The sequence below is a fragment of the Aspergillus eucalypticola genome (genome assembly GCF_003184535.1).
Source record: "Aspergillus eucalypticola CBS 122712 chromosome Unknown BO83scaffold_36, whole genome shotgun sequence".
Taxonomy (NCBI): domain Eukaryota; kingdom Fungi; phylum Ascomycota; class Eurotiomycetes; order Eurotiales; family Aspergillaceae; genus Aspergillus; species Aspergillus eucalypticola.
In genome coordinates this window covers 269,366-297,306 of record NW_020290310.1, presented here as the reverse complement: position 1 = coordinate 297,306, position 27,941 = coordinate 269,366, and the positions used below count along the sequence as shown (strand labels likewise).

The following is a 27,941-nucleotide window of genomic DNA, read 5'->3' as shown; positions in this document are numbered from 1 at the left end:
TTCTTTTGCTTTCCAGACCGTCGCTATCCGCGAGTATATAAGAAGACTTCTTGGTGATTTTTCCCGGTCATCTTCCACCCCACGATTTGTCCGTTCTTTTCCGAAGACCCTACCGGAGAAAGACTCACATCACATCCTCTTACAACAAAACTACGCCTCCCCCCAATTCGCTCGCATTTGGACAATCATCCATTCATAAAAGCCCGAACAAAATGAGTTTACGACAGTCTCACCTATCGCGCCTGTTCTCTCAAGCGTCGAGAATCCTCCAAAATGCGCCACCCGCGTCCACAACAAGGACATCCTCCCTATCCTCCTCCCCACTCCTAAGCCGGGCCTTCGAAATGCCCATCAGACGCGCATTGAGCTTTCAGACCCGCGGACCTTCCCAAATAAAATTCAGGAGCGGCCAGATGCAACAACCAGGGAACATCTTCCGGCGGTCGTTCTTCCGGTCTGCTCGGTCGAACAGCTCGGCGCAATCGGAGCAGCAAGCGCCCTCTCTTTCGCAGCGTCTTCGCACGCTGTCGAAGGAGTACGGATGGTCCGCGCTGTGGGTGTATTTGATTCTGTCGGCGGTGGATTTCCCGCTGTGCTTTATGGCTGTTCGGTTGGCTGGAGTGGAGCGGATTGGCCACTATGAGCATGTTATTTCGGAGTCGGTGAAGGGGGCTGTTCGGAAGGTGTGGCCCCCTTCGGAGGAGGAGGAGAAGGCTGCTGCTGCGTTGCAGAGGCAGGCAGAGCAGGAGGAGAAGGAGGCGGGCGAGGAGAAAGCCAATGGTGGTGAAGCTAGTAAGTGGCTTATGTTTTTTTACCCCTTTGCTTTGGATGCATCCGTGAGTATAAGAGATACGTTGGCTAATCACTTTCTTTATCGTTGGACAGGTCTTTGGACGCAGCTTGCCCTCGCTTATGCAGTTCACAAGAGTCTTATCTTCATTCGGGTTCCCCTGACGGCTGCGATCACTCCCAACGTTGTCAAGGTTCTGAGGGGCTGGGGCTGGGATATCGTCAAGGGTAGGCCGAAGGGCATGTAAGTGCCATTGGAGATGTGTTTTGAGTATGATGGTTGGGACGATTAATGCCGGAAATGGCTCTGCAAAGGGTCTTCAAAACAAGATATTATATTTATAGAGAGATGTACACTAGCTGTTACATATAATTTTGCAGGACAAGCGCGCGGTGTCCTTCTCCACTCAGAGATATTGAACCGGGTATTTCCGTCAATCATGATCGTCTAAGGACGACAGGGTACAAAAGTTCGAGGAAAGATGAGACAGGACATGAAAGGATAGAGGACATCAGTCTAGTGTACCCAAAAACCACAGCATGTAGCAATATTGAGCCAAGCGTTATGAAAAAGTAATGGCACAAGTTCATCCAGGCATGCAGTGCAAGAAGTAACAAATGAACCGAGCCCCACACAAAGAAAAGACCTCACAGTGAAACAAGCATGTATGATTGACATGATTACAATGGTTCGGGATCCGTTGACGCCCGAGATACATATCGACGAAAAGGTCGTGAGAAAAACGTGGGATGTATGCAAAAGAGAAGACTCGAGATGGCGTATCACATGTCAATCATATCGTTGAATTTCAGGATGCCATTGGCTTTCATGACACCATTCACACCGTCTGGCATTCTGTATGCCCATTCAGCAACGCCCAATGGGCTTGCGACTTGCATGGCGTCTAGTTGGTCGGGTTGCTCAGAGTCATCGGATGTGTCCGCAACTAGCACGAGGCCAAGCTCCTTGATCGTCTCTACAAGCGCCGGTACAACATTCTATGGTATCAATTTGTTAGTTTCCGATCTTTAAGGCACAATGTTGTAGAATCTCAGTGTAGGAAGGAGACGAAGCACGACATACCAGTAAACTAGAACGGCATATCAAGCCCATGAGATTGTTGCTTTGCGCTATCCGCGCCGAATCCTTAATGGACATAGAAGCTCGACCACTACTATCGACGTCTGGCAAAGACTTAACGTCACGGGCTAAGTCACGAATTTGGCCAAGATCATTGCAAAGCAGGACGGGATCTGAGATAGAAAGTGAACAGTTAGTGTATTGCTTTCAAGCGATACCTGGAAGGGCATGTATAACTCACAGTTCGGTTGCTTCCAGTTCAAAGCAATGCATATATTGGGGTTGTAGGAGGTAAAGACCACAGACCGCATGTAATCGGGGTTCTGATCACGCGAAATACGAGCGTGGTCAAACACTTCGGTAAGAATCGCATCGGCAAAGGTGTTGACATCCGCCAGGGACGTCATGTTCAACGCTCGCTCCTCGGCAGCAGAGGGGTAGAGGATAGACAGATTGATGCTGACACTGAGTGGTAGATGGTGGAACACGTCTCGCAATGAGAGGAATGATGAGGCCAGCAAGCGATGAGCCTGTGTCAAATCCTCCACCGCACGCGTTTGCAGGAACTGCAGCATCTCTGAATGATTGACGCCCCTTTCGGCGCCCATTGCTTGGAACTGAGCATAGGTAAGATGGCAAATGGGTATTTCGATGTTGTGATGGCTAATGGTAAAGTGAGGGTACAGCACCGGAACCCGATCCTTAGTAAGTTGCACGAAAAGCTGAACATGGTCGCCTGAAAGGCTTGAGCCGGTGACTAGGCCGTTATGGTCAGGATCGATAGCACTTGTTGCCTTCCAATAAGTGGCAAAGTGTGTGATCTCCAGAGGATCTCCGTGGTACGGCTTGATAACCTGGAAACCAAACTGAAGCTGGCCGATTGAACGTAACCGAGGATCAAACAACGGCAATGTACATGTCCCGGTACTGGAATTCTCAGCTCTGAACACTGTTGGTAGGGCGACTGTTTTGGCGATAACCTTGGAGCCAAAAGTGGGGAAAATCTCAAAATCAACGGCGAATGATTCTAGGTTGTCCACATGGAATGAGATCATGCGTGAATCCTCTTGGATCGGAAGCATGATCGTCCGGGGAATCAAGTCAGAGAGCTTCGATGAGATGGTCAACCGAGCAGCAGGATGCCGCCCGGCCTGATCGAAGCAGATTGAACCAGACGCGCCAGTGTCAAATAAAATCTGAACAAACACTTTCTTATCCAAAAAGTTATGGCCATAACGCCTCAAGGGTATGATAGGCGGCGGAAGAGACAGATCAGGGATACCGTCAGCGGTCTCCATATCACCGGTTTCTGTCGCATCGCTAATTTGCAGGTCAATGTTGTGGCTTGCTTCTGGCTGTCTTATACCGTTCATAATGTCGAATGGTGTCCGTGCGGGTCGTGAGTCGGTGCGGATAGACCAAAGCAAAAGCATGCATTCCAAATGTCCTTCCCAGGCTGCATAATACATCGCCGAGAGGCCCTTCTCATCAACAGCACTGGCGTCGACACCTAGCTCCAGTAGGGTGCGCAAACAGCCCACACAGCCTTCGCTGGCAGCGTGGAAGAGCGGCGTCCATTGATACAACTTGTCACGCTGGTTCATGTCAGCCCCATATTGCTTGAGAAGTAGAAGTAGCTGCGGCGATTGCGAGGCTCGTGCTACCATGTGCTGAGGATAGAGGCCTTCCGCATCTGGGAGCAATCGTGCACGCCGCTGTAAAAGCATTTGAACTATCGAAAGCGATCCATGCTGGCAGGCAAGATTCAGCGGAATATGATCGGACTCGGAAGCGGGGTCGATACGGGCATTGTTGTGAAGTAGTTGCTCCGCACATGCTAGTTGATCTTTAACAATGCTGTGAATCAAAGGGGTGAAGTTATCATGATCCATCACATCGACAGTATGAGGTCCTGCGGCCAGGAGATCCCGCACCATATCCACGCGTCCATGCATACAGGCGTAATGAAGAGGAATCCTGCCGTAAACATCTGTTCTGGAAACATCGACCCCGGCTTCCAGGCCAGCTTTGAAAACAAATTCACGACCAGAGATCGCTGCTTCGTGCAGACAGTTGCGCTCATTGATGTCATCTTCAGCTAAGAGGTTAACCAAACCGCTTTCCAAGAGCACCGCTAATACATCGTCGGAGAACTCATTGATGGCGGCTAGGAAAGTGCGGGTTGCGCGAGCCTGTGCGTCGGGAGACGACTGCAACTTGGCGGTCCATTCGCGTAGCGTCTGCAGGTTCCCTGCCATTGCGGACTGTAGAACCTGCAGGTCGAGATCTTCCTCATCTGTGCCAAAGGCCTGAACAGCCATAGCCCGATCCACCGGGCGCGCCGTATCAAAGTGGATGTTTTCGCCTTCTGCCCATGCTTCCAGTTCTAACCTGGCTGTCGTTGCTCGGTCGGACAAATCACGCAAGACATCACGATTGAAACACGGTTGTACTTCAACAGCGCGGTGCAGGTAGAGCTCCTTCATGCGAGACTATATGAGACACATAGATAAGTAAATTGCCGCACGTTATCAAGATGGGACGAATGGATCCACGACGCGCAGGGTATGGGTGACTCGGACCTTTGATGTTTTATCCCACTAACTGAACTGTTAGCCATGTCAAAAATTAAGGAAGCTAACGGCTGCGTTGCTTTCTGTGACGAACCTTCTTTAGGATTTTCGACATCGCAGTCTCGTTGATCTCGACGAATTGCTTTTCGTACAGTGACCGTCAGTATGCCTCCCTCGACAAAGCTTGCCGCATACCGAGCGAACTCACTTGTAACTTGTTCAGGTCTCCGTCGAACTGCTGAAACCCTTCAAACAGGGCCACAAAATTGGCTGGTGCTTTTGAGCTGGTCACTGCCCGCGACTGGATAACTCGTTTCTTGTCGACTAGCGTCTTCAGCCGTAACGAGAACTGTTCCTTGTCATCAACCCATCACAGCTCTTGAAGGGGAGTTACAAAGGAATGCAAACCTCGGCTTCTTTCTGCAGATAGAATGCATTGACTTTCTCGATCTCTCGCTCCTACACAAATCACTAATGAGCCCCAATTCATCCTGCACTTGGCAGACTTTCTTACCAGACGGAAAAAGAACACCTCCTTGTTCGCGCGAAGAGCAGCTTGCGCTTCGGGGACATTTTGGGGGACACCTGCGGCGCTCTGAGCGGGTATTGTCGGTGTCGCACTAAGTTGTTTGATAAGCTGTCATACGGGTCAGCTGTGGTGAGATACGGTGTGTATCAGGTGGTCCAGGAGACAGAAAGGCGAGGTAGTGAACGCCCAAATAAGTGAGTGTGAGACCGACCTTCTTCAGAGCCTTATAATTCACGAAGCTGGCGGCATATTCGGGAAGGTCAAGCTGTCTACGCTGGATCTGCTTGCCGAACTTCCTGTAACCCTGGTTGTTAGTGTCCCAATGGGAGACATGACGAGCTCAAATTTCATGACCGGTGAGCAGACATGGACTCACATCTTCGGAGGCTAGCTCTGCGCGAAGGCGAGAGAGCGATGTAACCGGACCCTTAATGCGCTGGTGCCCAGTTCAGGCAAAGGCTGAGGGGCCTAGGTACGAGGTTGAAGGAAGAGAGACAGTGGACAGCAGCAATGCCAGAATGGAAAGTGAAAGAAGAATGGCAGCGAGTGCGAATATGGGGTGAGGACGTCCGCCCCTCTCTTGAGCTCGGCCGGCGGGATGGAGGGAGGGCGAGAGAAGACAACGAGGGAAGACTGGACTAGTCTTGAGGGTGGGGCGTCAACAAGAAACCCAAGGGACGGGGAACGAAAGGCAAGGACACCCGTCAAAGTGACGATCGGCCTAATCCAGGTACCTTCAGACGTAGGTAGTGATATCTCGGGATATTGGTACCTCCGTCGCACTCGTCGTACCTTCACTGAAGCAGCAGCGGCGGCGTCGGCGGCGTCGGCGGTGACAGGGCAGGTGGACAGCAGACAAAGAGAAGGGATGAGAGATGAACTATGGATGACTGGTCCAGTGGTAGGGTCTAGTATCACTATCTACTCCTTAGGTAGAGAGAGAGAGACCTCTTCGTTCTCTCACAACTAAAAAGGTATGCCGTGTTCACCCGGAAGGGCAGACCAATGCGGGGCACCTGACCCCGGCGGGGCACAATTGGAGGGGGTGGGAAAAAGAAGAGGGAGGGAGAGAGGGAGAGTGGGAGGGAGAGAAGGCAAAAGAGAGCAATAGAGAAGCTCAAGGTTCAGTAAATCCAAAGAAACGCGGTAATGGGGGAACGCGCTTCGCTCATTAGATGCCAGAATAGGTAGGGTCAACGTCAAGTTACGTCGAAAAAAAGGAGTGGGGAGCTCTGGAGAGCTGCCTCCGGTCCAATCACCGCCCGGAATGTGCCCACGTTCCCTCTATCGCCGAACGACAACGCTTCAATTCGCGGGCTTCATGGCCAACGTGTTCTACAAAAAGTACACTAACAATGAACTACTGACTCGTTACTACTTGCTTGGTTCTGAGTTAGTTTCAAAAGCACACCTGGACTTCTTCGGGAATCTTGGTTTTGAAGGACGTGCTGGGCTCGAAGTAGGGTATGCCATCGGTACTAGTTACTATTTAGTATCTACAACTCCGGACTCATCTACGTAGTACTTACCGCAGGCATCTTTCTTCATTCCATTCCAGTCTTGGCGGTATCACCCCTGCGTTGTCCCACATGCAGCCAATCACTTCTGCTGCCGAGACATGCAGGATATACTTTGCTTAGTACTCCGGTGCATCAAAGGGCAATTGTCCGATCCTAGTAGCCTACTGTTCACCTTTTACTCTTTAGATACATGTTTGCAATGTGCGGCACCTTCAAAGCCACAAGGCTTGATCTACCCAGGTCATTATATCTCCTGTTCATGGAAACAGAAGGCAGCAAGGAATCAATGGCTAATTGCGTTATCGTACTTCCTTCTCAGGCTCTTACGTTGACCCATCAATCCCTCCTCCCCATCATGTCTGTTGGTCATGATCTACAGGGGACTCGGTTGATCTGAACTGTACTACGTCCTCAGCCCTACGTAGAGCACTAGCAGGTTCGCAACACCAATTGTATCACTGAAAAGTTAGCATGTCCGTGCGGGCTCTTTCATCCCCTGTGCCGGGGCAGACGTGACATTCTGAGTGTTAATGGAGCAGATTTCACTACGGTCTACTTCTTCGGATCACTTATGCTTGGGCCTTCCCGAGTTTTACGGACTCTACGGATCCAGGAACAAAAAAGTTCACAATATGTATTCCTTAACCACACTACCCTCCCCATGAACAGTCCACAATGCCATTGCATCCAAATGTACAGGTGAGATGCACGCACTGCGGTGGCCTTGACCCACAATATATCCAGACCCGAGCAAGACACGTTTAGACAAAATCGAGGCAAACAAAAAATAGAAAAGGGGATAAGGAGGCGGGTAGAAAAAATAACAAGATAGGAAGCCCTGGTTGCCTTGAGTGAAGGTCAGGCTTCTATAGAATCATAAATATACAATCACAAGGCCGAGTTAAACAGAAAAGAGAAAATGAGAAAAACAGGAGGGATATATCCATAGACCAGAATAACGAGGGCACCGGTTGAAACAAGAAAACAAGACAATTGAAACGAAGGAGGTATTTTGAGGTCTGGGAAGGCCACAAAAGAAACAGTGAGCGAGAGATTTGAAGAACAAGAGATTCATGATGCTGCACTTTGAACGTTATCCGAACAGTCCGGCGACAAGCTATCCCAGTTTTCCAGGCGGGGGGTGGGCGTTGAAGGCATGTTTCGTTCTATGCCATAGGTCTCGTGACCCAAATAAGAAATATAAAGACAGCCAATTGAAGGCGCTAGGGGCTCGTTAGAGAGCACCCATCGACCGCCACAATGTCTGTTGCATCCGGGCGTCCAGCTTGCAATTTCCACGTATTAATGCGGCGAGGATAGAGAAAGCAGAGGCATCTCAGAAATTCTGCGCGATACCAGCATTCCCTTGTCTAGGAAACACGGCAGGATTCTCAATGCGTGTATTGCGTCGTGCCTGAACATCGCGAATGACAGGCGGAGCTCCGCCATACGGGCCGTCACCATATGCACCATATTGCGGTTGCATATCATTATAGTACGGGTTATCGTCGTAGAAACCTCCCGAGGGGTGAGTGGCAGACATGTGACTCTCTTCGGACGCTTCGGAATGATTGGCTGCAGAGTAGGCCGACGAGGCGTTCGATGGACCACGGTGGATATCGACATTTCGACTGTTCGCCGCGGCTGCTGGAGCAGCACCCAAGACTCCAATGGGTTCAGTCTCTCCCAGTGTACCTTGCCCTTCGGAGTACTGAATTGTCCCATCGCTTGGGGTCGCTGCATGGTGATAACCAGGCGCGCTTCCAGCCTCGGACATCGCCAGGCCGACTCCGGCGCTGCTTGATAGGTTCGTGGATGCCTTGCGACCAGCAGATGTCGTTCCCCAGCCACGGTAGCCTGAAGAAGTGTTATCATCCTTGGGTTCAAAGGCTCCACCACCCATGATAGGAGGCAGGGATGGATCGTTATTCGGATTGAACCCGTATTCCTCCACTTCTTTCCTCCGTTCTTCTTCGGCCGCCTTCTTCGCTTTCCACTTTCTCCAGAAGTACAAGGCTGCAAGGATGATTATGGCCACTGAAGCCACTGGCACAACAACCGCAACCGCAATGGTGCCGCCTGCCGAAAGGCCTGAGCTGCCACCACCACTTCCACCCGTCGACGATGCTGCTGCTGCTGATCCGCTGCCCGTGGCAGTCACGCCATTTCCTACAGTACCAGCAGTTCCCGTTGGGAGTGTTGTGTCGGTGGATGTTATCGTCAGGGTTTCCACGCCGGCCGATCCATTGCTTGCTGTCGTAGTAACCACTTCGGTGACAACTGGAGTCGCGGTAGTGTGGGAAGTAGAAGAAGTAGTGGTTGAGGGAGCCTCAGTGGTACTAGTCGACGAAGTGGAAGTGCTACTTGTCGATGGTATGGATATCGTTGTCGCAGAAGACGTTGATTCAGAGGTCGACGACGTTGATGTTGTAGAGGGTGTGAATACGGATGTCGTTGGTTCCGCGGAAGAAGTTTCTTGCGATGTTGTCGCCTCGGACGTAGGAGTTGCTTCCGTTGTCGATTGGGATGTGGTTTCCGCTTGTGTCTCGGTGGGTGTAGTAGTAGCTGCACCAGCGGCGTTTGCCGATGTTGCTGCCGCTGCTCCTGCAGCCGCCGCAGCCGCTCCTGTGAGCAAGTTCAGTATATCGCAGGCGCATAGTTCATGATGGATAGCAGAGAACAGAAATGGGCTCTCCAAGGCAGGGGGTCGTAGTGGGGTAGCACCATACCAGAAGACATCTTTAGACGGGAATTAAATCCAGATGTATAAGGGTCCAAGTGGTATCAGTCAAGTAGGATCAACTGGGATTTGAGTTTTCCACAAGTCCAGCTGTCAATGACTGATCCACGAAAAGGGACAGGACGTATTCAGCCGAGAAGTTACCGGTCGTACACGTTTGAGCGAAGTTTCGCAAAAGCTTGAGTCTGTGTTAAGATTGCGTTGGAAGGATCGGAAGGCGATCGAAAGAGCGAAAAGATATTGCGATAGCGAAAGAACGAATATATGTAAGAATATAGGGTACGACCGTATACCCAATAGAAATTAAAAAAGAATTGCTTCACTGTAGAATAAGAGTGTAGCGCCCGTAAAGTGGTGAAGCTGATAATGGATTGCCTAGCGGATGGTCAGGGGATAAGCACGGTCGCCTCAGACCAACGCGGGCAGAAAAGAAGAAAACAACAGATTATGGAATAAAAAAAAAAAAGGGTTCTCGGGAAAAGGAAATTTTTAGGAGGAGGGACTGCACAGTGGCAACTCACCGGAATTAAACTGGATGCCATGAGACAGCAGACCCGGATCTCATATTAGATAGAGCGCAGAAATAACACACTCATTGGGACAGGTGGGTGTGGGAGGAGTTGAGGGAAAGACTCCAACGAGAGAACGAACGAACGAACGGAAGGGAAAAGAGCGAGTGAGCGAGTGAGAGAGTGACGGAACGAATGGATTCAACGAGCGGGAGAGCGGAGAAGTATGGGCGAATTGCGGCCAGAAGCAGGTCTCTGCAACCGGCTCAGTTGCTCCTGAGGGTGACTTTGACTTAGTCTTGTCTTGGTTTTTGATTCTTCCTGGTAATTATTCTTAGTACCAGGTACGAGTACGGAGCAGCGACTAGGTACAAAAAGTCCTACGTACAACCAGTGAGTGGTATGTAATGGTACCAGTTACACTTGGCCAACCCAAATTGCTGCGATCGGCATCCGCCGGAGTCAGCAAGCGAAGTGTCCGTCATCACATTTCTCTTCTCCCTCCCTCGAAATCGATTGACACCAGAACAATGGAGTAGTATCTGGAGTGTCAAGGGTTCATCTACTATCCTTATGGAGCTAAAATCATACTCCATACCCAGTTCTCCAATGTCCAATGTCCATAACTACCATGACATGCCCTGAAATTGAACTACTTATTCTTAGCAACAGTTAGACCCAGTTCCATGGGGGGCAACAAAACTTGATGAACCCCAAAGCGGCCCACCGGGCGAAGAGGAAGAATTGCTGATTGCAGATTGAGTGCCGCCTTCCGTGGGTCTCAATCTCCCACAGTCGAGCAGCCTCAAGCCCAGATTGGTTGTGCCGGACTTCATTCTTACCGCTAACCAAGCAGGAGCCACTATCGGTAACTCTCAGGTACCAAATGTCTTGAAAAAAAAGAAAAGAAAACCAATGCTATGCCACATGTTTACTACTAGTAGATATCTACTACCCCCTGAACGGTGGTGCAGCATTGATCGATCTACCTGATATACAGGCAGTAATTTTCCTTGCTATCAACATATCATCTCAAGATAAACCAATCATCTGTACATGCTTTGAGATATTTCTGGCAAGGTAATCAAATACGTTTACTGACTCAAAAGTATGCCATCAGTGGCTTCCGCGAATGCCGCATCTCTCTCCACTCTCTAATCGCCCGAGCGGATAAGAGCGACTCGGACGGTCGCGTCTACCATCGACTGTGCACCTCCTCATTCAAGGCATGATGATCCATATTTGACACTTCAAAATTCAACCCAATTGAATAAGGAAAGAGTAAAATCGAAGAATCTCACTATCAAGGCTAGCTACACTGCAACGCTATTATCTACTAATCAGTGTCATGGCCATGTTGACTACTTAGATGAAGCCCCGGTCGGCCGCTTCCGGCTGTCATTCTTCCCTACCTGCCTACTGTCTACTACTAAGGAGTATTGTCCCCGAGGTTGCATCTGACAATAAGGCGAGACAGACACAAGCTGGATAGGTCAAACAATTGGGTCTCTACCACTTACTTTCAGGCCTCCCAACAAGGCGTTGAATACTACGCCATAAACAGTAAAACACATCATGAAGCTGCAAACTTCGTTGGGCGAATATATGTCTCGGAATTTTTCCAATGCACCTGTATCCGAGAATACTACTTACTACTTGTGCAAGAATCCGTACCAACACCCGGTCGGTCAGGCCTCTTATCGTTCGATGACGCAAGACCGCGTGTCATCCTTGCACTGTTGCGGATATGCATGGCACCTTTACTTTCGAAGCCACGTACTTGGGCCTACGACGCACACTTTTCACCGGAATCGGCGAACACAAAAAAAAAAAAGTAGCACATTCTTTTTCTTTCTAATAAAAAGAAGGCATTTTGGGGACACAAGCATCGTCGGATTTAGACATCGACGATCCGCCTCCAAAACAGAATCATATTTGCAGGTTGAAGGTTATAGAGAAACATGGCTGATCAGACCGAGCGCCTAGAGAAAGCAGAGACGAACAACAAAAGGCCCCTTGTACGTATTCACGCCACTGAACATTGGGAAGATTTGCGAAATCGAACCCGGTTCCTCAAAAGAAGTACCGCTAGGACAGAATATATAATGGACAAGAATAGATCGTGATAAGGTATGTAACACCAGATGGCTGTGGCAGAGGGGGAAATCGTTACGGCTGGGAAGAAAGAACGAAACAGAAATGCCGGTAATTACTGCCGCATATCCCATTTAGGACGGAGGTTCGACATCAAGTCATCCTTAGTACCTACAGTGTCCGCGGGGAGACGGCTGACACGATACGCACCAGTGCGGATGTTGTGCAAATGGGCCGAGGAAATCCCAGTGCCGTTGCTGCGAATACTACCAGCATCGCTCGCAGTATCATTCTTGAAGCGAGGCGGAGGTGCAAAATCCAATGTGTCGTAAGCGCCCGACTTGCGCAATGCGTGTCTGAAACTTGGTTAATATTGTACTCAATGCAAATTGAGAGAATATGACTTACGCGCTAGGCAAGGCTGAAAGGTCATCGAAAGCTGAAACAAGCGGCGAATGGACCGGCACGGCCGGGCTAAATGGTTGCAGGCCGCCCAAGGGAGTTCCTGGTCGGCCCTCCTTTTGATCCTTGAAGTGATTGGAGGGGGCATACTCGATGGCAGACATGATAGAGCCATCATTCAGCATATGGGGTGTGGGGAGGATCTGAAGCGGCGATGGCGGGGGTATCGGCTTGCGCGGCTTGGGAGGTCCCGGCATACGGTTAGAGGCCGAGGAGAATGCACGGGGACCGGGAGATTGAAAGCCACTGCCTCCGTCCGAGCCCCTGGCCATATGCCGAGCTGCCCCTTGGAAGCGCGGAGGTGCGCGAGGTGGAGGAGTCATGGCACGACGAGTCACTGGTTCAGCAAATGGCGCCGGCACCGCACCGAACTGATCACCCATCATAGGGTCATGCGCATAGGCCTCTTCACCATAGTAATCTGGCACATAGTCTTGGTACATTGTTTCCCGGCCGTTCTTGTTCTCATCGAAGTACTCCTTGTAGAAGGACCTGATACGGTTGGCACGTTGCTCGGGGTCCTCAGACGGGTCCTCTGGCGGCAGAGGACGAAGACCGAAAGTCATCCGTCGCGTGTCACGACGGCTTGCATCAAGGCCTGTGTTTTGACCCCGAGGTGGCTCTTCGGCAAGAACAGCAGGGACGTCGGGGTGCTGAGGACCATCTTCATAGCTTGTGGCGCTCGTCACATCTTGCACATTGACGGCCGGGATAGTAGACCTCCGCGCATCACCGTAATCGCTAGCTGCATCACTCACAGGGAGCGAGATCCTGGGTGTTGACATCGATGCGGTTTGCACAGAAGCCGGGCTGGGGTCCAGATGAAGCGAAAGAGGGTCGTGTAACGGTGGAAGATTGGCATGATTCTGAGGAGCCGGTACCGAATCCACGTCGTGGCCGAGACCGTGGACACTGGGAAGTGTCATATCTGCATACTGTGGCATATGCGATAGGCGCTTCTGCTTGGCACTGGTCTCAGTAACTGCGTGATCTCCAGCGAATCCGGCTTCGTTGCTTGTCGTGTGCGGCTCGCTAATGGCCATTCCGGGAACATGTACAGGACTCGGGCTTCTGGGCAGATCCAGTTGGAACCCATGATCGCGTTCATGATCAGAGCTCGCTGGGCTCTCAGCATTACGGTCACCAGACTGAGTTTTGTAAAGTGGCGGCGACGAGCGCGACATTCTTTGGGCGTTCCGCAGAAGGCCCTGGTTCATCTCGTCTCCCAGGGCGGCCCGTCTGGTTGAACCTGTGAAGCTTGCCGCATCGTCGTGGGGGCCTCTCGAGTGCGACCTGAGCGACGAATTGTCACCGAGGAAGGACCCGACGTGTCGATACTTATCGTCGTCACCATCACCGATGGATCTGGACATAGACGCCAGGGATTCCCTCGAGTTGTGCAGACCGGGGGGAAGCAGATAGGGGCTAGGCCCAATATCCAACGATATGCCCTTGTTGTGGGCCGCGTTGCGATCAGCTTTCTCTGCTTGTTGCATAGGCACAGCTCCGTTAGTGGGCGCCAAATCCAGGCCGAAGTCGAGAGATTTGTGTTTGTCGTTTGCATCTTCGTTACGGAGCTTCTTCACGTTTCTGCGGTGCAAGTAGAGTAGAATGCCGATAGCAATCACAATAGGAACCCTAGATGCTCATCAGTCATGGCTCTAAACCATTGGAACAGAACTATAACTATGGGTGCCGTAAAGTGGAGGGCAAAGGTGGGCACTTTGAAGGGAGGAGGGAACGCAATTGAACGTACACTGCTCCTAAAACAACAGGCAAGGTGGTAGTGGTAAGCGTGCTTGTCGGTTTAGTACCACTGGATGCGGAGGATGAGGTAGCCGAAGAATCAGTAGACGGCAGAGGCTCTCTTCTTGCCAACGTCGGAGTTCCGCGCATCGCTAGCAATGGCAGCCGGTCACGAGGCACAAGGCTTGGGCGACGTGCCATCGAGCGGCCTTGCAATTGTGTGCCATGGAGAGCCTGATGATGGTGGTGGTGATTGTGCATGATCGACCGAGTTCTTTAGGGAGGTAATCCGAACTCTCCGTGAGCCCGGAGGACTTCCAGATTCTTCCAGATTACTTCGACAATGGGGCAGTTGCAGGGCCACAGTAGTTCTTCGGTCTGATGTGAATATTTCCCAGGTGTCGATATCCGTAAAGCATGAAGTCGAGTGGCGGTATTTATGACGAGCTGCAATTGAGGAGGTGCCTATGATGCGAAGATCTATCTCACTGGGGGAAGGGCAGGTGGCCACGCTCAACAACGGTGGTAATGGCGGACAAGAAGCGAAGGTACAAGGACGGATTTGGGTCCAGCAAGGAATGGACGGGAGCGAGAAAGGCTCCCTGAAATGAACGACTGTACGCGAACCTCGAGATGTCGAGGCCCGGGGGGGGGAGGGAAAGAACGACGTGTAACAGGTTAAAAAAGGAAAGGAAAGGAGTAGCAAGAAGAGGAGGCCGACCGAACTCAATAGGGAGAGGGAGAAAAGAGGGAAAATGAAGTGAGCCGGCAGGGCGAAAGCCCAGAGGGTGTAAGCAAGCAGCAGCACACAGGGCTACTACCTTGGGCTAGTCTGCCTAAGCGGTCTAGATGGCCCGTTTCATTTCCATTCATTTGTTTGTCTAACCAGTTGTGGGGAGGAGAGGCAAAGCTTGGTGGCAGATGGGTGGGGGGGAGAGGTGGAAGTTGAGCAGTGGTTTGAACTAGACTAAACTAGCTGGTTTAGTTGGAGTGAGTATCCGTCGTACCATACTGCGGGAGGGGAAACACCGAACACATGCCCCGTATTCGCAAAGTATTGTATGGTCATCTATTCGAGGAGAAGGTACTATCTTTCTGAGTATTCATCTATCTACGTACGCAGATAAGACAGGCTGCTGCTACTCGCTAGCAAAGTAAACTACTCATTAGCTACTTTAAGTGGTAGTATGATCGTTGTTGCACACAGTATCTTCCCAAAAAGAATGCTTGATAAACAACATAATTCCTATTTAGTAGAGCTTGGGCCAATAACGTTGGCCAACCCACATAACTTCTACACCGTGAGTACATTGCGATTGATTTTGAGGTCAAGAAGAGGAATAGAACTACAAAGGAGCTGGCTCAAGTATGGACCAAAAGGTCGGAGTTTAGGTAGTAAGGTACACTTCCTCTTCTGTCACGCCATGGTTTTGCCGCCCCCTGAGTTGGCTGAAGATCGGAATACATATTACCGAATGTGAAGTAGATACCGGTATCACATCCGTATGGAACACTAGTTCACTAGCAGTAATGGTGAACGGACTCCATCCAACAGTCTGGGCAAGCTGATTTCTCTTTTGTGACTTTCCTTACTTTGCAAGTGTTTCAGCTTCCTCGTGGGCTTTTTCTGGCAGATGTTCTAAGTACCTTGGCGACCCTCTCAATCCACTGTCTTCTCATCTCCTCCAGGTCCGGCTCTATTTACTTTTCTCTACTTTAAGACTGAGCAAGTAAGGTGGCCGCGATCCCCTGAGTCGAGAAAGCAAAAAACCAAGGCACAAGTGGGGCGTCTAGTCTCTCCTTTTCAGACTAGCGCCAGGAACCCGCTCAGTCCTGACCAATAATTGAAAGGGGACTCCACCCCTTGGGAGATTACCTCTCGGACATTCTCCACCCGCCATACAAAGCTGAGCCTGTCGACTTGCTCGATTATTATCTGACATTTACCCCTTGGGAAGTCTGGACAGGTGCTAAACCTTCTCGAATGATCCTACCGGAGTAGATTGGCACTGCGAAAGTTTGTTGGTTGCCTACGGAGCACAACTAGTGAAGAAGTAGTTGACGTACATCCACGATAACAGTTGGTTTATTATTAGCATCAGTTGGCTGGCTCAGTTACTCGATTGTTCAGTTGGCTTGGCCCGGGTATCCTTCCTGGCATGTAGTACTAAATACCTACGAAGCATTACTGTCCTGCACTGATGCTATCTAACTCCTCTATCCACAACTAGTGAGTGAACCCCCAACAAACAATCCAGCAATCAGTGACAAATCTGTCTGCAATGTGATAAAGTATGGGGTAGCCTCTGGAAACTATGATATTTCTCCGCCCTTCCGATCTTACTACGGAAACTACGCAGAGTATAGGAAAGAAAACCAGATTAATCAATTGGCCGGTTATTTGGCTTAGCCATCTAGCCGAACCACAGCCTCGAGCTGATCTACCGTGGCCTGAGGCCCAAAAGTATTTTGAGGCGACCTCGGTTATAGATTTCCTAAAACTGCAGAATCCAGAAAGCACATTTCTCATGGTGAATTTATGAAAATAACAAGATCCCTGGTGCGATAGAAAATGCCCACTCACTTGCGATCGTCCCGTCATTCACATCTCCTATGTAGCTGGGGTTGAGACATGAATACAGCAAAGGTCCCTCGAGTCTAGGATTATGGTTTGTTACGGAAACCAGAACGAACTTAGAATGGATACACAAATCGCAAGGAACACTACAATTATATTCATTATATGCCCCCTAGGATGAAGATCATGGCTTGCATACTTTCCACCAAGTACTAGGTTCATGTAACCTATTGGATCGTTGACTGTCTATATCACCATGCCATGTAGCAACAGTATATCAATGAATAATATGTGAAACGGCACGGCACTTTTCCTTTCAATAGATTCATATATGCAAAGCTCCAGAGCCGTGATTCTAGATAGCAGTTGCGCTCTTTTCACGAGAAAGGAGGAGGTGGTGGTGGTGAAAGAAGAAGAAGAGGAGGAGGAGGAGGAAGAGGAGGAAGAAGAGGAAGAGGAAGAGGAAGAGGAAGAAGAAGAAGAATACTAAGAAGAACCTTGAGCATGTTTCTAGAAGAAGGTATCCGGTATTCCTGATATGTCGTATACAACACGGGTGGTACGAAGCGGTCTACCGTAGTACATATTGCTACCCCTTATGAATTACTTATTAATTTTGTTTGTTTCTTTTTCTTTCTTTCTAGGGTACTCTAGCTACTGAGATCTAGTAACTCTTTCTGGAAGAGAAACGGTGCATGCAATATTACCCAGCTTACGCTCTTTTCCTCCGGGTTAGCAAAGACTAAGTTCGAACCAATATAAACATATATGTTGTTGAAACCTATGGTTGCTATAGCTGGCAATGCCATATACTAGCAAAATCATGTAACAATACAAGAAAACATTGTATCACGAGCAGTACATTGATTGGATGTATGTCACCGATACTATTTAAATTCCTTTCCCACCAGGTCCATTTGGTCGCCACTTTCGTTCTCAGATCAGTTGATAGCCCATCATGTTCTTGATGGATTGACCGCAAATTTCTAACTTTGATCACCTCTATTTATTTTCCCCCGCGGATCCATTAAAATCCATACACTTCCTGATGGCCAGGGTCAAGTATGTGTTAAATGGTGAATTCAAGGTAGAAATGGACATTTACATGGTTGTAGGAAGATTTTGGCTCACTGGGCTCGTTTCATTAGGATTGTAATAGCCCGTTCTTCGATATTTTGCAATATTGGCTATTGAGAAATCGCCATATCTTTCTTTCGTTTCTCCAGACAGGTACATTATGACCCAGATGCTTATATCCATACACCCGTGAAAAGTAAATTCAAACGAAGAAAAGGAAGCTGGCAGAGGCAAAACAGGCAATGGAAGACTGTACGGGACCTTCGTAATCCACTTCCGAAAATATCACATACAGAGAACAGAAGATGAGAAAAAAGAAAAAGGAGACTAAAAAGGAGACTTCATGGAAAAGGTTGAGAGAGAAAAGAGAAAGGCCCCAATAAAAAGAAATATTCGCACAAGAACCGCCCAAGTACACAACACAAACCCTGAATGGGAAATACCAAACATCTGAATTGTACAATGTGATATCCATCCGAAAACAGAAAGTTTTATCGAAGATTCCTTCCCTGACAGAGGGAGGGGAGAAGAGGAAATTAGCGGTAGCGTAGAGGTGAAGCATGTCCAAGTCAATTGTTTTCTTTCGCGTCAATTCATATGCTCAAGAAATCATCAGACTTTTCAAAAAAAAAGAAGATACAGTCGGAGAATAGAAAAGGCGTGAAGTGATAACATCATGTAGTGTAAGGAAGTGGCGTGGCTCATTTGCCGTGAGTTTCGAGACATGCATTATGATGGGAAGACTGGTCGAAAATGCGACGGAATGGCGGGTCTGAAAGATGTATGGTGTCTCTAGGCTCTGCCGTAACACCTTCGGCTTTGCGGATTACTTCTTTTAAAGCACGCGTGACAACGCCAGCTCGAACGACCAAGTCGCGGAGAGATTGCGTATCAAAAGGAAGTTTTCTGGGACGAGGAGGATGTGATCCTGCAAAAGCGGAGTCAACCGAGCTGCGTTGTCGATAGATCAGATCCAACACAGAGTTCGGTTTGGTAGTGACATCGGGACTGGGAGAGGTAGTAGGGCGGGAATTGGAGTGCTCTGAGAGCGATAATCCCCATGATCCATCGCTGACCCTTTTCCAAGGATCATTGGCATTGGATGAATCGCCTTCCGAGTCGTCAAAACTGAATGTCAGCGAGGAAGGGGAACCAGGAGGAGAGTTATTGTTCGAGTTATTATGATCGTCATCATCAAGCGTGGCTAGGTTCACTATTCCTTCTGCCTCTTTCCAAAGCTCGCTTGATGGCCCGCGGACGATGTTTAGAAAGCTGCCCTGGTGTCGCAGACGCTTTAGCTCTTCAACCAGCAAGGTTAGTTCTTGGACCTGTCCGAACTGCCCATGAAGGCTTGCTTGGCGTTCCATGATGGCCTGAGGAACAATCATACCCCGCCGGGGGGTCGTTTTGCTTGGCTTCATAGATTCATTGGTTGTAGTCTCATCTGCATCCTCGAAATCGAAGTCACTGTCCCAGTCTTCGCTAACGCCTTTGCTCCCAAGGCCCCATGTACCGAATTTGCCTGAGGTCTGACGTTGTTCATTAATTGTCGGAGGGTCTCTCGTTACTGGAACACTTTGGCTACGGAGATGCAATGTACTCGGAGCTTTTCGTCCTGGCGCGCGGCTGCCACGCACGTCAGGCGTATGCTTCCCATGCATGGTCCGTGGCCGCCCATCAGAACCTGCTGCTTCACGGTCGCTTCTAGGCTGCTCTGACCAGTCGAAGATGTTCATTTTCGGACACGAGTCAAGCGCCTCGTGGTTGAGACTGCGAGAATCGTACTTGTGTGATTGCCTTGTCTCGCTTCTAAAACAATCGCCGCCATCACCCTTCAACGACAACATTGAAGGTTGCACTTGTGTGAATGGATTGGTAGTTTCACCGGGCAACGCCGCCACCAGACTGCGAGAATCTTCGTCGTCGGTCAAGTCAGACGGAAAAGATATGTGGCTGTCACCTTCGTGCATATCCGATGCGCTGTCTGCGATATGGCCTGGCATAGTAATGGGCGTTGGCGTCGCATCTGCATCAGATTCACAATGGCAATTCCCAAGCGACTGTGAAGTAAGAGATTCGCGTGTTTCAAGTGCATGGCCATTAGAAGACTCTCCCTCCAAGGTATTCACGGGGAAGTCCTTATCAAAGATTGTCTCGATTCGAGGAGCATAAGAGCCCAAGCCACTGCTGGTGGTGAGATGGGTGCGGATGGAGTCAAAGGCAGTGTCGCTCAAGAAATCTGTCTCATCCTCATCGCCAGATGTGAATATATGAGTATCATCGGAACCTATGACGGTTGATGCAGGGTCTGACGCAGCGATAGAATGGCGTTTTGGGCGCTGACGGAAAGTGCCTTGAGACCTAGTCAGTGTTACTGAGTCCAGGGTGAATGGACGTGATCCGATGTCCCGTAGATGAGCCATCTCCTGTTTATAGTCCTGAAGATAAAGAGGATAGGCTCTGCGTCGCGGACTTATTAGTTCCGACATCAATGACGAAGTAGCGCCGTTCTGTGCAAAGGTCGGACGACGGAAGATATTAGGGTCGGTGATGTTTCGTCTTCCATGTGTGTGAATCGGAATCACCTGAGTTCCTTCCGTCTTTGTCTTCGCTGGAAGAGGCGTCGATATTGCCCTTCTTTTAGAATAAACTAGGGGAACATTCTTGAAGTTTTCGCCTTCGGGGGCTCCAGTGTCGGTTGGGAGAGACTTCGGATCCGCATCTTGCAAAGAAGGCGAGGTTTGGGAATCGCTTTCCTCCGGCGGCAATGACAATTCTTTTTGTTGAGATGAGTTCCCACTGGGCTCGAACGGGTTTCGAAACTGGACTGAAGGGGAAGGAGTAAATGCATCCAGGCCAGCTTCCGCCGTCGGTTGCTTCCCTTTGATAGATGTTGCCAAAAGGAGAGCCGGGGCAGTCTCCGCATTCGGTACGATCCGCCGCAGCCCTTGGTCTTTCGGTCTCGTTGCGGTTGAGAATCTGCGCGCCAGCCTTTCCGAAAAACCCTCCGGGCTGACGTCTATATATGGACGCCAGACATGATCATCCCCTATAGCAGCAATATCAGGCTTGCTTACCGGAGGGTTCAAGATCAGACTCGGTTCGAAATTAAGACTATGAGTAGCTTTATGTCCCAAGGTCTCAGACCGCTGATGACTAGTAGCAGGCCTGCGAAAACCGGTGGGAGTCAAAGGAGAAGATGGCGCGATCCCGGACAATGAATGAGAGTTGGCATGATGTGAAGGTGGCCGCTTGACTAGTTTGTTGGGCCTGCGTTGAATAGAAGCGGGAGGGCTGGCCGGGCTACCGGGCGTGTTTGATGTAGGGGAAACGGGGGTCTGGCATGAAGCGCGTTTCTCCGGTTGAAATGACAGGCGTCGCACCCAGGAAGACGAGGGTCGTCGTATGTGCGCAGCGAGTGAAATATTCTCGAAGACTGGCTTTGGCGGGCCAGTGAAGGTCTGTCCGCGACGTCGCAGTCGTACACCTGCAAACGATGATTTCCTGCGCGACTTCTCCTCTCCCGGCTTACTCGTATCAAACGCACCATCTTCTGACCCCCGAAAGAATTCTGCGGCCAGAGGAGATTGTGCTGTCACTGATGGAAAGGGACTTGTGGGGACATAGTTTGCATTTGACAAGGATACGGTATCGTCTGTCGCTGTCGCGCATTGATCATGCAGCGGGAGGGTCTTTTTCCGGAATCGGCCTGGTCTGGAGGAGCTTCGATCTACGCGACCGAAGGCGAAGCCAGTTGGTGCAATACCGACGGTGCTAATTGCACAGAGCTGATCGAAAAGGAAGAAAGAAAAAGCCAGTTAGCCGCGACTACTTGTAAACATAAAGGACGCGAAATCTGAGTCAAGCGCTTTGCTTCTCCCAATTTGCGCGAGGCAGAGAGCCTGTAGCCGCCGCAAAGTGGACAACCAAACGAATGCGATCCAAAAGAGATCTGATCGGACACAAAGCAGAACTCACCGTTGATACATGCTCCATTCTCAGAGGGCGCCGAGAACAGTGTCAAGCACCATAAACCTCAGATTAGCCACATCGATATCACATGTAGTTGACGACCCATCTGCATTATCTTGCACGAGGAGGATCAGCTAGCCCGACACATCTAGATAAACACCATCTCAAAAGAAGACAGGTGGAATCAGAGCGCGATCTAGCCTTGCGGTGGTGAAAGCCAAAGCCACAGTGGCAGTATCGCAGCAGTATTAATTATTTGTAAAGACAATCCCAGCGTGCGATCAGTGCGACCTTAGGGTGGGTGAGGGGAAAGGGTGTCGGAGCCAGCTAGGAGGAAGCTAAAGGAATGGGGGAATCGTCGAAAAGGAATGTAATCAAGGAATGAGGGACTAAAGAGGAAGACTGAGCGACTAAAGCTTTGGCCCGCGCAAAGTCACAGCAGTTTGTTTAACTGTCCTAAAGTCAACGGAGAGAAGAAGGAAAAATAAAAACCAAAGAAATCAGACAGCAGAAGGGAAAAAAACGAAGAAGCAGTAGCAGTAGAGTAGCAGCGGCAGCAGCAGCAGTAGCAACATGCGAATGAGAGAGGTAATAATAACAGACCAAGGTCATCGATCAACAAAAGCCCCAGTGGGACGCGGTCACTGGCTTTGCTACCCACGGGCGATGTTCTTCTGGTTCTAGTCTAAACTCAACCACTGGGAAAGGAATGGATCACGCTAGGAGTTCCACCCCCAGCACACCCACGACCGCAAGGCAAGTCCCAATAAATTGTGGCTAGAGTCAGGGAAGCGGGAAGAGCACAAATTGGAAGGGTAAAAGAAGGAGCATAGAAAAGCAGGAAAAATAAAAAATATTAGTTAAATTGTGCTTTCTTTTCTTTCCTTTAGTATTAGAATCAAAAACCGGTACGAAGGTTAAAATCCCTCCACTACAAAAGCCGTTCAATTTTTACACCTCATTTATCTGGTATGCTACGCAAGAGCTTCCACACACCTGTTTGGACCACACAGCATAGACAAGGGCAAGTGCAGCCATCATGATGGGATTTTGGAGCTGCTGCTGTCCAAGGGTTTGCTACTCAGTATTATCAAGCTAGTAATCATTTTGAGACCGAATCTAGTACGTAGAGCTTTTCTGACAGCCTGGGGTTTCAAGGCACCAACTCACAGGTGGACAGCGATAGCTACCAAGGAAACCTGAAACGCCTTCTAATGCAGAATCAGGAGGAACACGAGGGTATTTATGTAAGTCATTGCTCATGTACTCCATCCATGTAGTATGCAGGTATTATGTAGGAGGGAATTTACTGACGTGGTGGACGACTTAGCCAAAGGAATAGACTCGTGTGTTGTTTAAGCTGAAATCCAATCATGCACATATCCTGGGGAATGAAACACTTACCTTGTTCTAGGTAGAGTGATCAGACAGGTAAGTCTATGATCCTACTACCTAACTAACTAATTACCGTAGTAGTTAGTATCTTTTGTCTTCAGCTGCTTACTGTCCACAGTCCACACACAGAAACATACTACACTACTAATGGTGTTCGGAGTAGTCCGACCGTCCACTACTACTATCTACCCATCGGGCGGTGTATTTGGGTAATCATGGCGAGCCGCGATCCTTGCACCTGGGCGGCTGCAGCTGGGCCACTAGCGTGCACGATCCCACCAAGAGAGACTTGATGGCGAGGATGGGATCTGATTCCCGAACCTGTGCTGGCCTAATGAGACAAACCAGGGATCTTCAGCTCCTCCCCCCTCCCTCCCTCCCTTCCCGAGATTTTATGAGAACCTACTGGTCCAGAACGCCATATAATTGGAAGAAGCATTGAGGACGTTCAACCCTCTTTCTCTCCCTGTGTCGTTGTATCCTATCCCTGTGCGAAGGGATATTACTTACTAGTAAGGCGGCTAGATTATACTTGGCTTTATCCATCTTATGCTTTGACTCGATTTAGCATCTCACCCTGTTTGCTTTTTCCAACTTTCTCAGGACCTCGATAGTGGAGATGCTTCTGCAGAGAGCTCCAAAACCGCACGAGATGGGATCGAGGTGACCGAGTCTGGTTTTCTCATGATGCAATCAGACCGCAACTGGCGTCCGAGTCTAGTACCGATCAGGACCACTGATTCCGTCCAAGTCATGAAAACAATGGGTCCCTTTTATAACGCGGCTAAGCCATCATGCCCATCCCCACTTTTTCACTGGAAGTAGCTTTCGGCTGGCTGGCTGGCTGACTGACTGACTGGCAAAAGTCACTCTCATGACAATAATAATAAGAGATATTAATACTATTAATTTTCCCAGATAGCACGGGGCCCCGGGCTCGTATCCCTGGCTACTACTATCTAGTCTCTTACTTACGTTCTCTGCTTAGCTTACCGAGCCATTCAAGGGAGCGAAGGAGGAGGCGATCTAGGCTGGCGATCTCTGGAACAACCATCGGCAGAACATCTGGTTCCTGAGCTTTCAAAAACCGGCCGGTTCCAAGGCACGGGGCCGAGAGGAACAAGCGGGATGCTACCCAGGGTAGACTTTCTCAGTCCTTGCCTCTTTTAGCGCTTCCAATCCATTGTTTTTACCCATCTTTATCCATCCAAGTTCCCGATGTGATTAGGAAAAAAAAAAAAAAAAAGAAAGTAAAATAAAATCCCCTTCATTCCTCCTTGCCGACCCTCTTTTCCCTTCCGCCTGTCTCCAGGATGACGACACTGAAGTCTGAAGACTCCAACTCTCCAAGGAAAATTTATCTAGCCCACTACGGTCGCATTTATTTTCCGAGAAAGGCCGAGAGCTCACGGCTTTTCATTTCCCAGTGTACCCGTGTGCAGAAATGTTCTTCGAGCGTTGCGATCTGTAAGCAAGATGTCATGTAGTAAGGGCAGGCAGCCAATTTCTGAGGCCAACTAGCTGTATCGGCCTTTCTCTCGGTCGCATGTGTCAAAACTGGCAGGCCAACGGTGTACTCCGTAGTATAGTAAGCTTATCTCATCGAGCACAAAAGGCCGATCGCGATGATAGATCCAATTTCTCGGAGCGGAACGTGGACTGCGAGCGTCGAGCTTCCAAGGGCACAATTTCTTCCGGCCGATTGCCGGCCGGGCTAGAGCCTTGAGGTCTCCATTTTTAATTATTTGTTGTTAGGTCAAGGCTTTGTTTGTTGTATCGCTATTGTTACCTAGGCTCTGGGCCTGTTTACGCAAGACAGATAGTAGTTCCGTTCAGTGCTATTCATTGCTATGATGATTCCGATCGAACCACAGGAGTCCGATCCGTAGCTGCGAGCATTCCGCGCCCCTGTGCACACTATCCACCATCTATTGATTAGCCTTGCCTATCTGCTCCTGTTGCAGGCTTCGTTCAGAAAGAGTGTGCTTTCCGGTACCTCCAGCTGTGCTGATCGACTTTCTTGGCGTTCGCTGCTACTCATTCATTCTCAACCGTCATTCGGACGGCCTTATTATAATCTGCCAAAAGCTGGTCTCCGTGTTTCAGAATCTGATCCTGGCCCCATTGGATAAGAAAGAGTAAAGACTATCCTTGCTGACTGCACCCCTTCCTTCAGTGGGTGTGAAACCATCAGAAGCAGGAACACCCGCCAGCCCTTGCCTCCAAAAACACGGCACTTCAGTGATGGGATAGTCTCCTAGGTGACACTGAGGGGCAAGTTCATGCATCTATGCAGGCATAACCCTGTCCCAATGATATCCTCATCATCGGGCCTCTAGGATTGGAGTGCAAAGTGCGCTGCTGTGCGACTGATCTATCCAGATTTAGCACACTTGGTGGACGAGATGTGCCGCTCGCTCCCTTGATTGGCGAAACTAGCCAGGGTTGCACGGCCCCATGAACAGCTGTCCTGCCTCCTGGCGCGCGATCTTGGGGAGCTAAACCCGATAATCCTTGCAAGGTCCTGTCGATGGACGTTATTCACTCTCGTCACAAACCAACCATCTTCGTACAGAACCCGGGTACTCCGCAAGTGTCTCGCACTCGCAGTTGTGCCAACTGAAGCCCCTCTCCCCTCTTCGCCGGGGCAACCATGAGTGACCAAATCAACTGGCTCCTGAAGCTTGCTCAATTTGGTTGTGCGATGTTGCTTACTGCAGGTGATCAGCCAGAGAAATCTAATTTTGATAGATTAACATAGCATCCTGGCCTGTAGGTACACCGGTATGGCAATCTACCACGCACTTATTCGAGTGCTAGCTACTGTCTATGTGCACACTACTCCGGCTATTTTTCTGCTGCATTCGGGCTAACCTCTCAAGGCCTGCGCTTACCGAGAGGGAGGAACGTGAGCTGGCAAAGTTGATGCTCCTTCACCGACTACGCGGGGCCTACGGAGGCGTGCCCGAAAAACCGGGGCGGTAAGCTAAACACGATGATATAATCATACTGGGAAAACAACTTTGTACCAACACAGATGGGGCGCAAGATATTGGAACCAATGAAATCATACATTCGACCTGTTGGTTCGCAACGAGGAGCTGGTACCCGCCACCTAGATACCTAGTGGGAAAAAGACGAGTCAAAAGATTATGCCACTATACTCTAGACTACCATATCTAGGCTTTGCGAGGCAATAGGGCCCAAGCAGTCATGCAAAACAGCATTGACAGTTGTACCAGAAGACCAGAGGCTTCATAGGATACCTTCACTCGTGTGCTATGAATAAGACCCAGGCGCTACTAGCAGCATCTAAACATTGTAGCGAGAAATCCGTGATTCCGAGGGAACCATGGTACCTAAAGCCTTGGAGCACTGGAAATTGGTAACTTCAGAGTTGGTGCATTGGAAGGGAACTACTAGGCTCACGAGTACAGTGATGAATCGGCTACGTGTCATTGGTAGATGCTCAATCACAGGAGACTATATGAATACTTCAAATCAATTGCTCGGTGAGCATGTATCGAAGCTACTCGACCAAAGCCAACATAATATGGCAGCTTGAGCCCAGCTTGCACTATTTCTCAAAGAGCAGAAATTCATACCGCCTGATTTCCAAGTTATTATATCGCCCCAAACTTTCTGGCTCAACTATCACCGCTGAAGCCTAATTGGTTCTTCGAGGCACTAATCAATATACCAAACACATACTATCTGAGCCCCGTTTCCAATACGGACACTAGTGATATGGAGACATAGACCGTGGGTATTTCGGAGCTGTCCATCCGTGGGTCTGCCAGTCGGGGGTAACTTTAGCATCTCTTCGTACTACATGCATTGTGATAATACCCGATAGATGCATCCTATCATTGTTTGGGGTTTGTGAGGCCGATAGCTTCGACAAGCAGAATATCTATAGATAGTAAAAAAGCTCTTCAGAGCCTTAATGAGAGTGATGCCATATCTGATTAATATACGGGCCTTATCCACTTTCAGCTTTTGCCATCATGAGAAAAGTCTCTCGCTCAGGCATAAAACCTTCGATATCAGTGATATAGCAAGACAACCTTGCCCAGATGCATAGATACTGGGCAGCATGAGATACTAAGGACACCGAGAGAGTGATGTAGGTGGCCTGGCTCGAAGAAGATGATTTGGATTTTGGAAGATGTGTGTTTGTCTTGGTTTTATTGTGTCCTGTCTATCTATTGTATCCCGTTCTACAGAAGACCAACCACAGGGGCATACCGCTCTTCGTAACCAAGACATTATCCTGATTATTGTATTTTTAGCTAGAATATTGTGGCATTGATATACTCAAGCTGCATCATTCACACACGTATGGACATTGACTATGTCCTGATAATGGCCTATCAGACTGTTAAAGTTATAGATTTCTTGACCATACGAGTCTTTTGCGTATGAGATGGGTACTGTTTGACTTTTCATGTGCGAGGAATATTGATTGGTAGGCTTTCCATCTGCGCTTTGGTTAATCAACGTGCGTGGGATATGCTCACATGTACTCCATGTCGTTGCAGATGAATTCCATCAATCTGATTTGGGACTGCTCGTGATGAATAATGACAAATTTACCAGGTCGCCCAACAGTATACCATCAGAGATAGCATAGGAACGCTTCGAACCATTGACCTGAATCTATAAGATCCAAGAAAGTGTCCCCTTCTTTATTTACATGATGTTGTATCCAGATCCGGCTGCGCCACTGTTGAGTATGGGGGCGGTGGGTCGCGTGAGCTGTTAGCCTTATTATGTAAAAAGTGTCTACCCCGTGCCTGAGCTAAACCCGCAACCACTTCTCCAGATTCCAGAACCCCCTTTCCCGAACAATCTAGTATACCCCAGATATAGGGTA

The 27,941-nt window shown here is 49.4% G+C and overlaps 7 protein-coding genes across 7 annotated transcripts; 3 read left to right on the top strand and 4 right to left on the bottom strand.

Moving 5' to 3' along the window:
• Positions 1 to 19: 19 nt before the first annotated feature.
• On the top strand, positions 20 to 1,387 carry BO83DRAFT_382637 (uncharacterized protein). Its single transcript, XM_025532271.1, has 2 exons — positions 20 to 792; positions 886 to 1,387. The coding sequence occupies exons 1-2, from the start codon at positions 345 to 347 to the stop codon at positions 1,035 to 1,037; spliced, it is 600 nt and encodes a 199-aa protein (XP_025383219.1). The 5' UTR covers positions 20 to 344; the 3' UTR covers positions 1,038 to 1,387.
• On the bottom strand, positions 1,305 to 5,460 carry phoC (putative cyclin dependent kinase inhibitor Pho81). Its single transcript, XM_025526304.1, has 10 exons — positions 5,349 to 5,460; positions 5,184 to 5,268; positions 4,958 to 5,080; positions 4,852 to 4,902; positions 4,652 to 4,792; positions 4,538 to 4,585; positions 4,453 to 4,470; positions 2,112 to 4,362; positions 1,874 to 2,043; positions 1,305 to 1,788 (listed from the first exon to the last, which is right to left on the bottom strand). Coding segments are annotated over exons 1-10 (3,105 nt in total). The 5' UTR covers positions 5,351 to 5,460; the 3' UTR covers positions 1,305 to 1,572.
• Positions 5,461 to 5,948: 488 nt separating this feature from the next.
• On the top strand, positions 5,949 to 6,889 carry BO83DRAFT_403145 (uncharacterized protein; the record flags this gene model as incomplete). The annotated part of the gene is made up of 6 exons (XM_025533596.1): positions 5,949 to 6,050; positions 6,084 to 6,118; positions 6,196 to 6,302; position 6,436; positions 6,495 to 6,611; positions 6,769 to 6,889. 6 exons carry the CDS (start codon positions 5,949 to 5,951, stop codon positions 6,887 to 6,889), a joined length of 483 nt encoding a protein of 160 aa, XP_025383217.1.
• Positions 6,890 to 7,828: 939 nt separating this feature from the next.
• BO83DRAFT_411934 (uncharacterized protein) lies at positions 7,829 to 9,286 on the bottom strand (the record flags this gene model as incomplete). The annotated part of the gene is made up of 2 exons (XM_025534358.1): positions 9,217 to 9,286; positions 7,829 to 9,184 (listed from the first exon to the last, which is right to left on the bottom strand). The coding sequence occupies exons 1-2, from the start codon at positions 9,229 to 9,231 to the stop codon at positions 7,829 to 7,831; spliced, it is 1,371 nt and encodes a 456-aa protein (XP_025383216.1). The 5' UTR covers positions 9,232 to 9,286.
• A 2,552-nt stretch (positions 9,287 to 11,838) lies between these two features.
• BO83DRAFT_158532 (uncharacterized protein) lies at positions 11,839 to 14,536 on the bottom strand. The gene is made up of 3 exons (XM_025526303.1): positions 14,054 to 14,536; positions 12,244 to 13,935; positions 11,839 to 12,191 (listed from the first exon to the last, which is right to left on the bottom strand). Exons 1-3 carry the CDS (start codon positions 14,302 to 14,304, stop codon positions 11,951 to 11,953), a joined length of 2,184 nt encoding a protein of 727 aa, XP_025383215.1. The 5' UTR covers positions 14,305 to 14,536; the 3' UTR covers positions 11,839 to 11,950.
• Positions 14,537 to 18,140: 3,604 nt separating this feature from the next.
• Positions 18,141 to 22,027, bottom strand: BO83DRAFT_158509 (uncharacterized protein). The gene is made up of 2 exons (XM_025526302.1): positions 21,677 to 22,027; positions 18,141 to 21,486 (listed from the first exon to the last, which is right to left on the bottom strand). Exons 1-2 carry the CDS (start codon positions 21,692 to 21,694, stop codon positions 18,400 to 18,402), a joined length of 3,105 nt encoding a protein of 1,034 aa, XP_025383214.1. The 5' UTR covers positions 21,695 to 22,027; the 3' UTR covers positions 18,141 to 18,399.
• Positions 22,028 to 22,842: 815 nt separating this feature from the next.
• BO83DRAFT_456608 (uncharacterized protein) lies at positions 22,843 to 23,994 on the top strand. The gene is made up of 3 exons (XM_025537075.1): positions 22,843 to 22,917; positions 22,958 to 23,016; positions 23,405 to 23,994. Exons 1-3 carry the CDS (start codon positions 22,885 to 22,887, stop codon positions 23,505 to 23,507), a joined length of 195 nt encoding a protein of 64 aa, XP_025383213.1. The 5' UTR covers positions 22,843 to 22,884; the 3' UTR covers positions 23,508 to 23,994.
• The last annotated feature ends 3,947 nt before the right edge of the window (positions 23,995 to 27,941 follow it).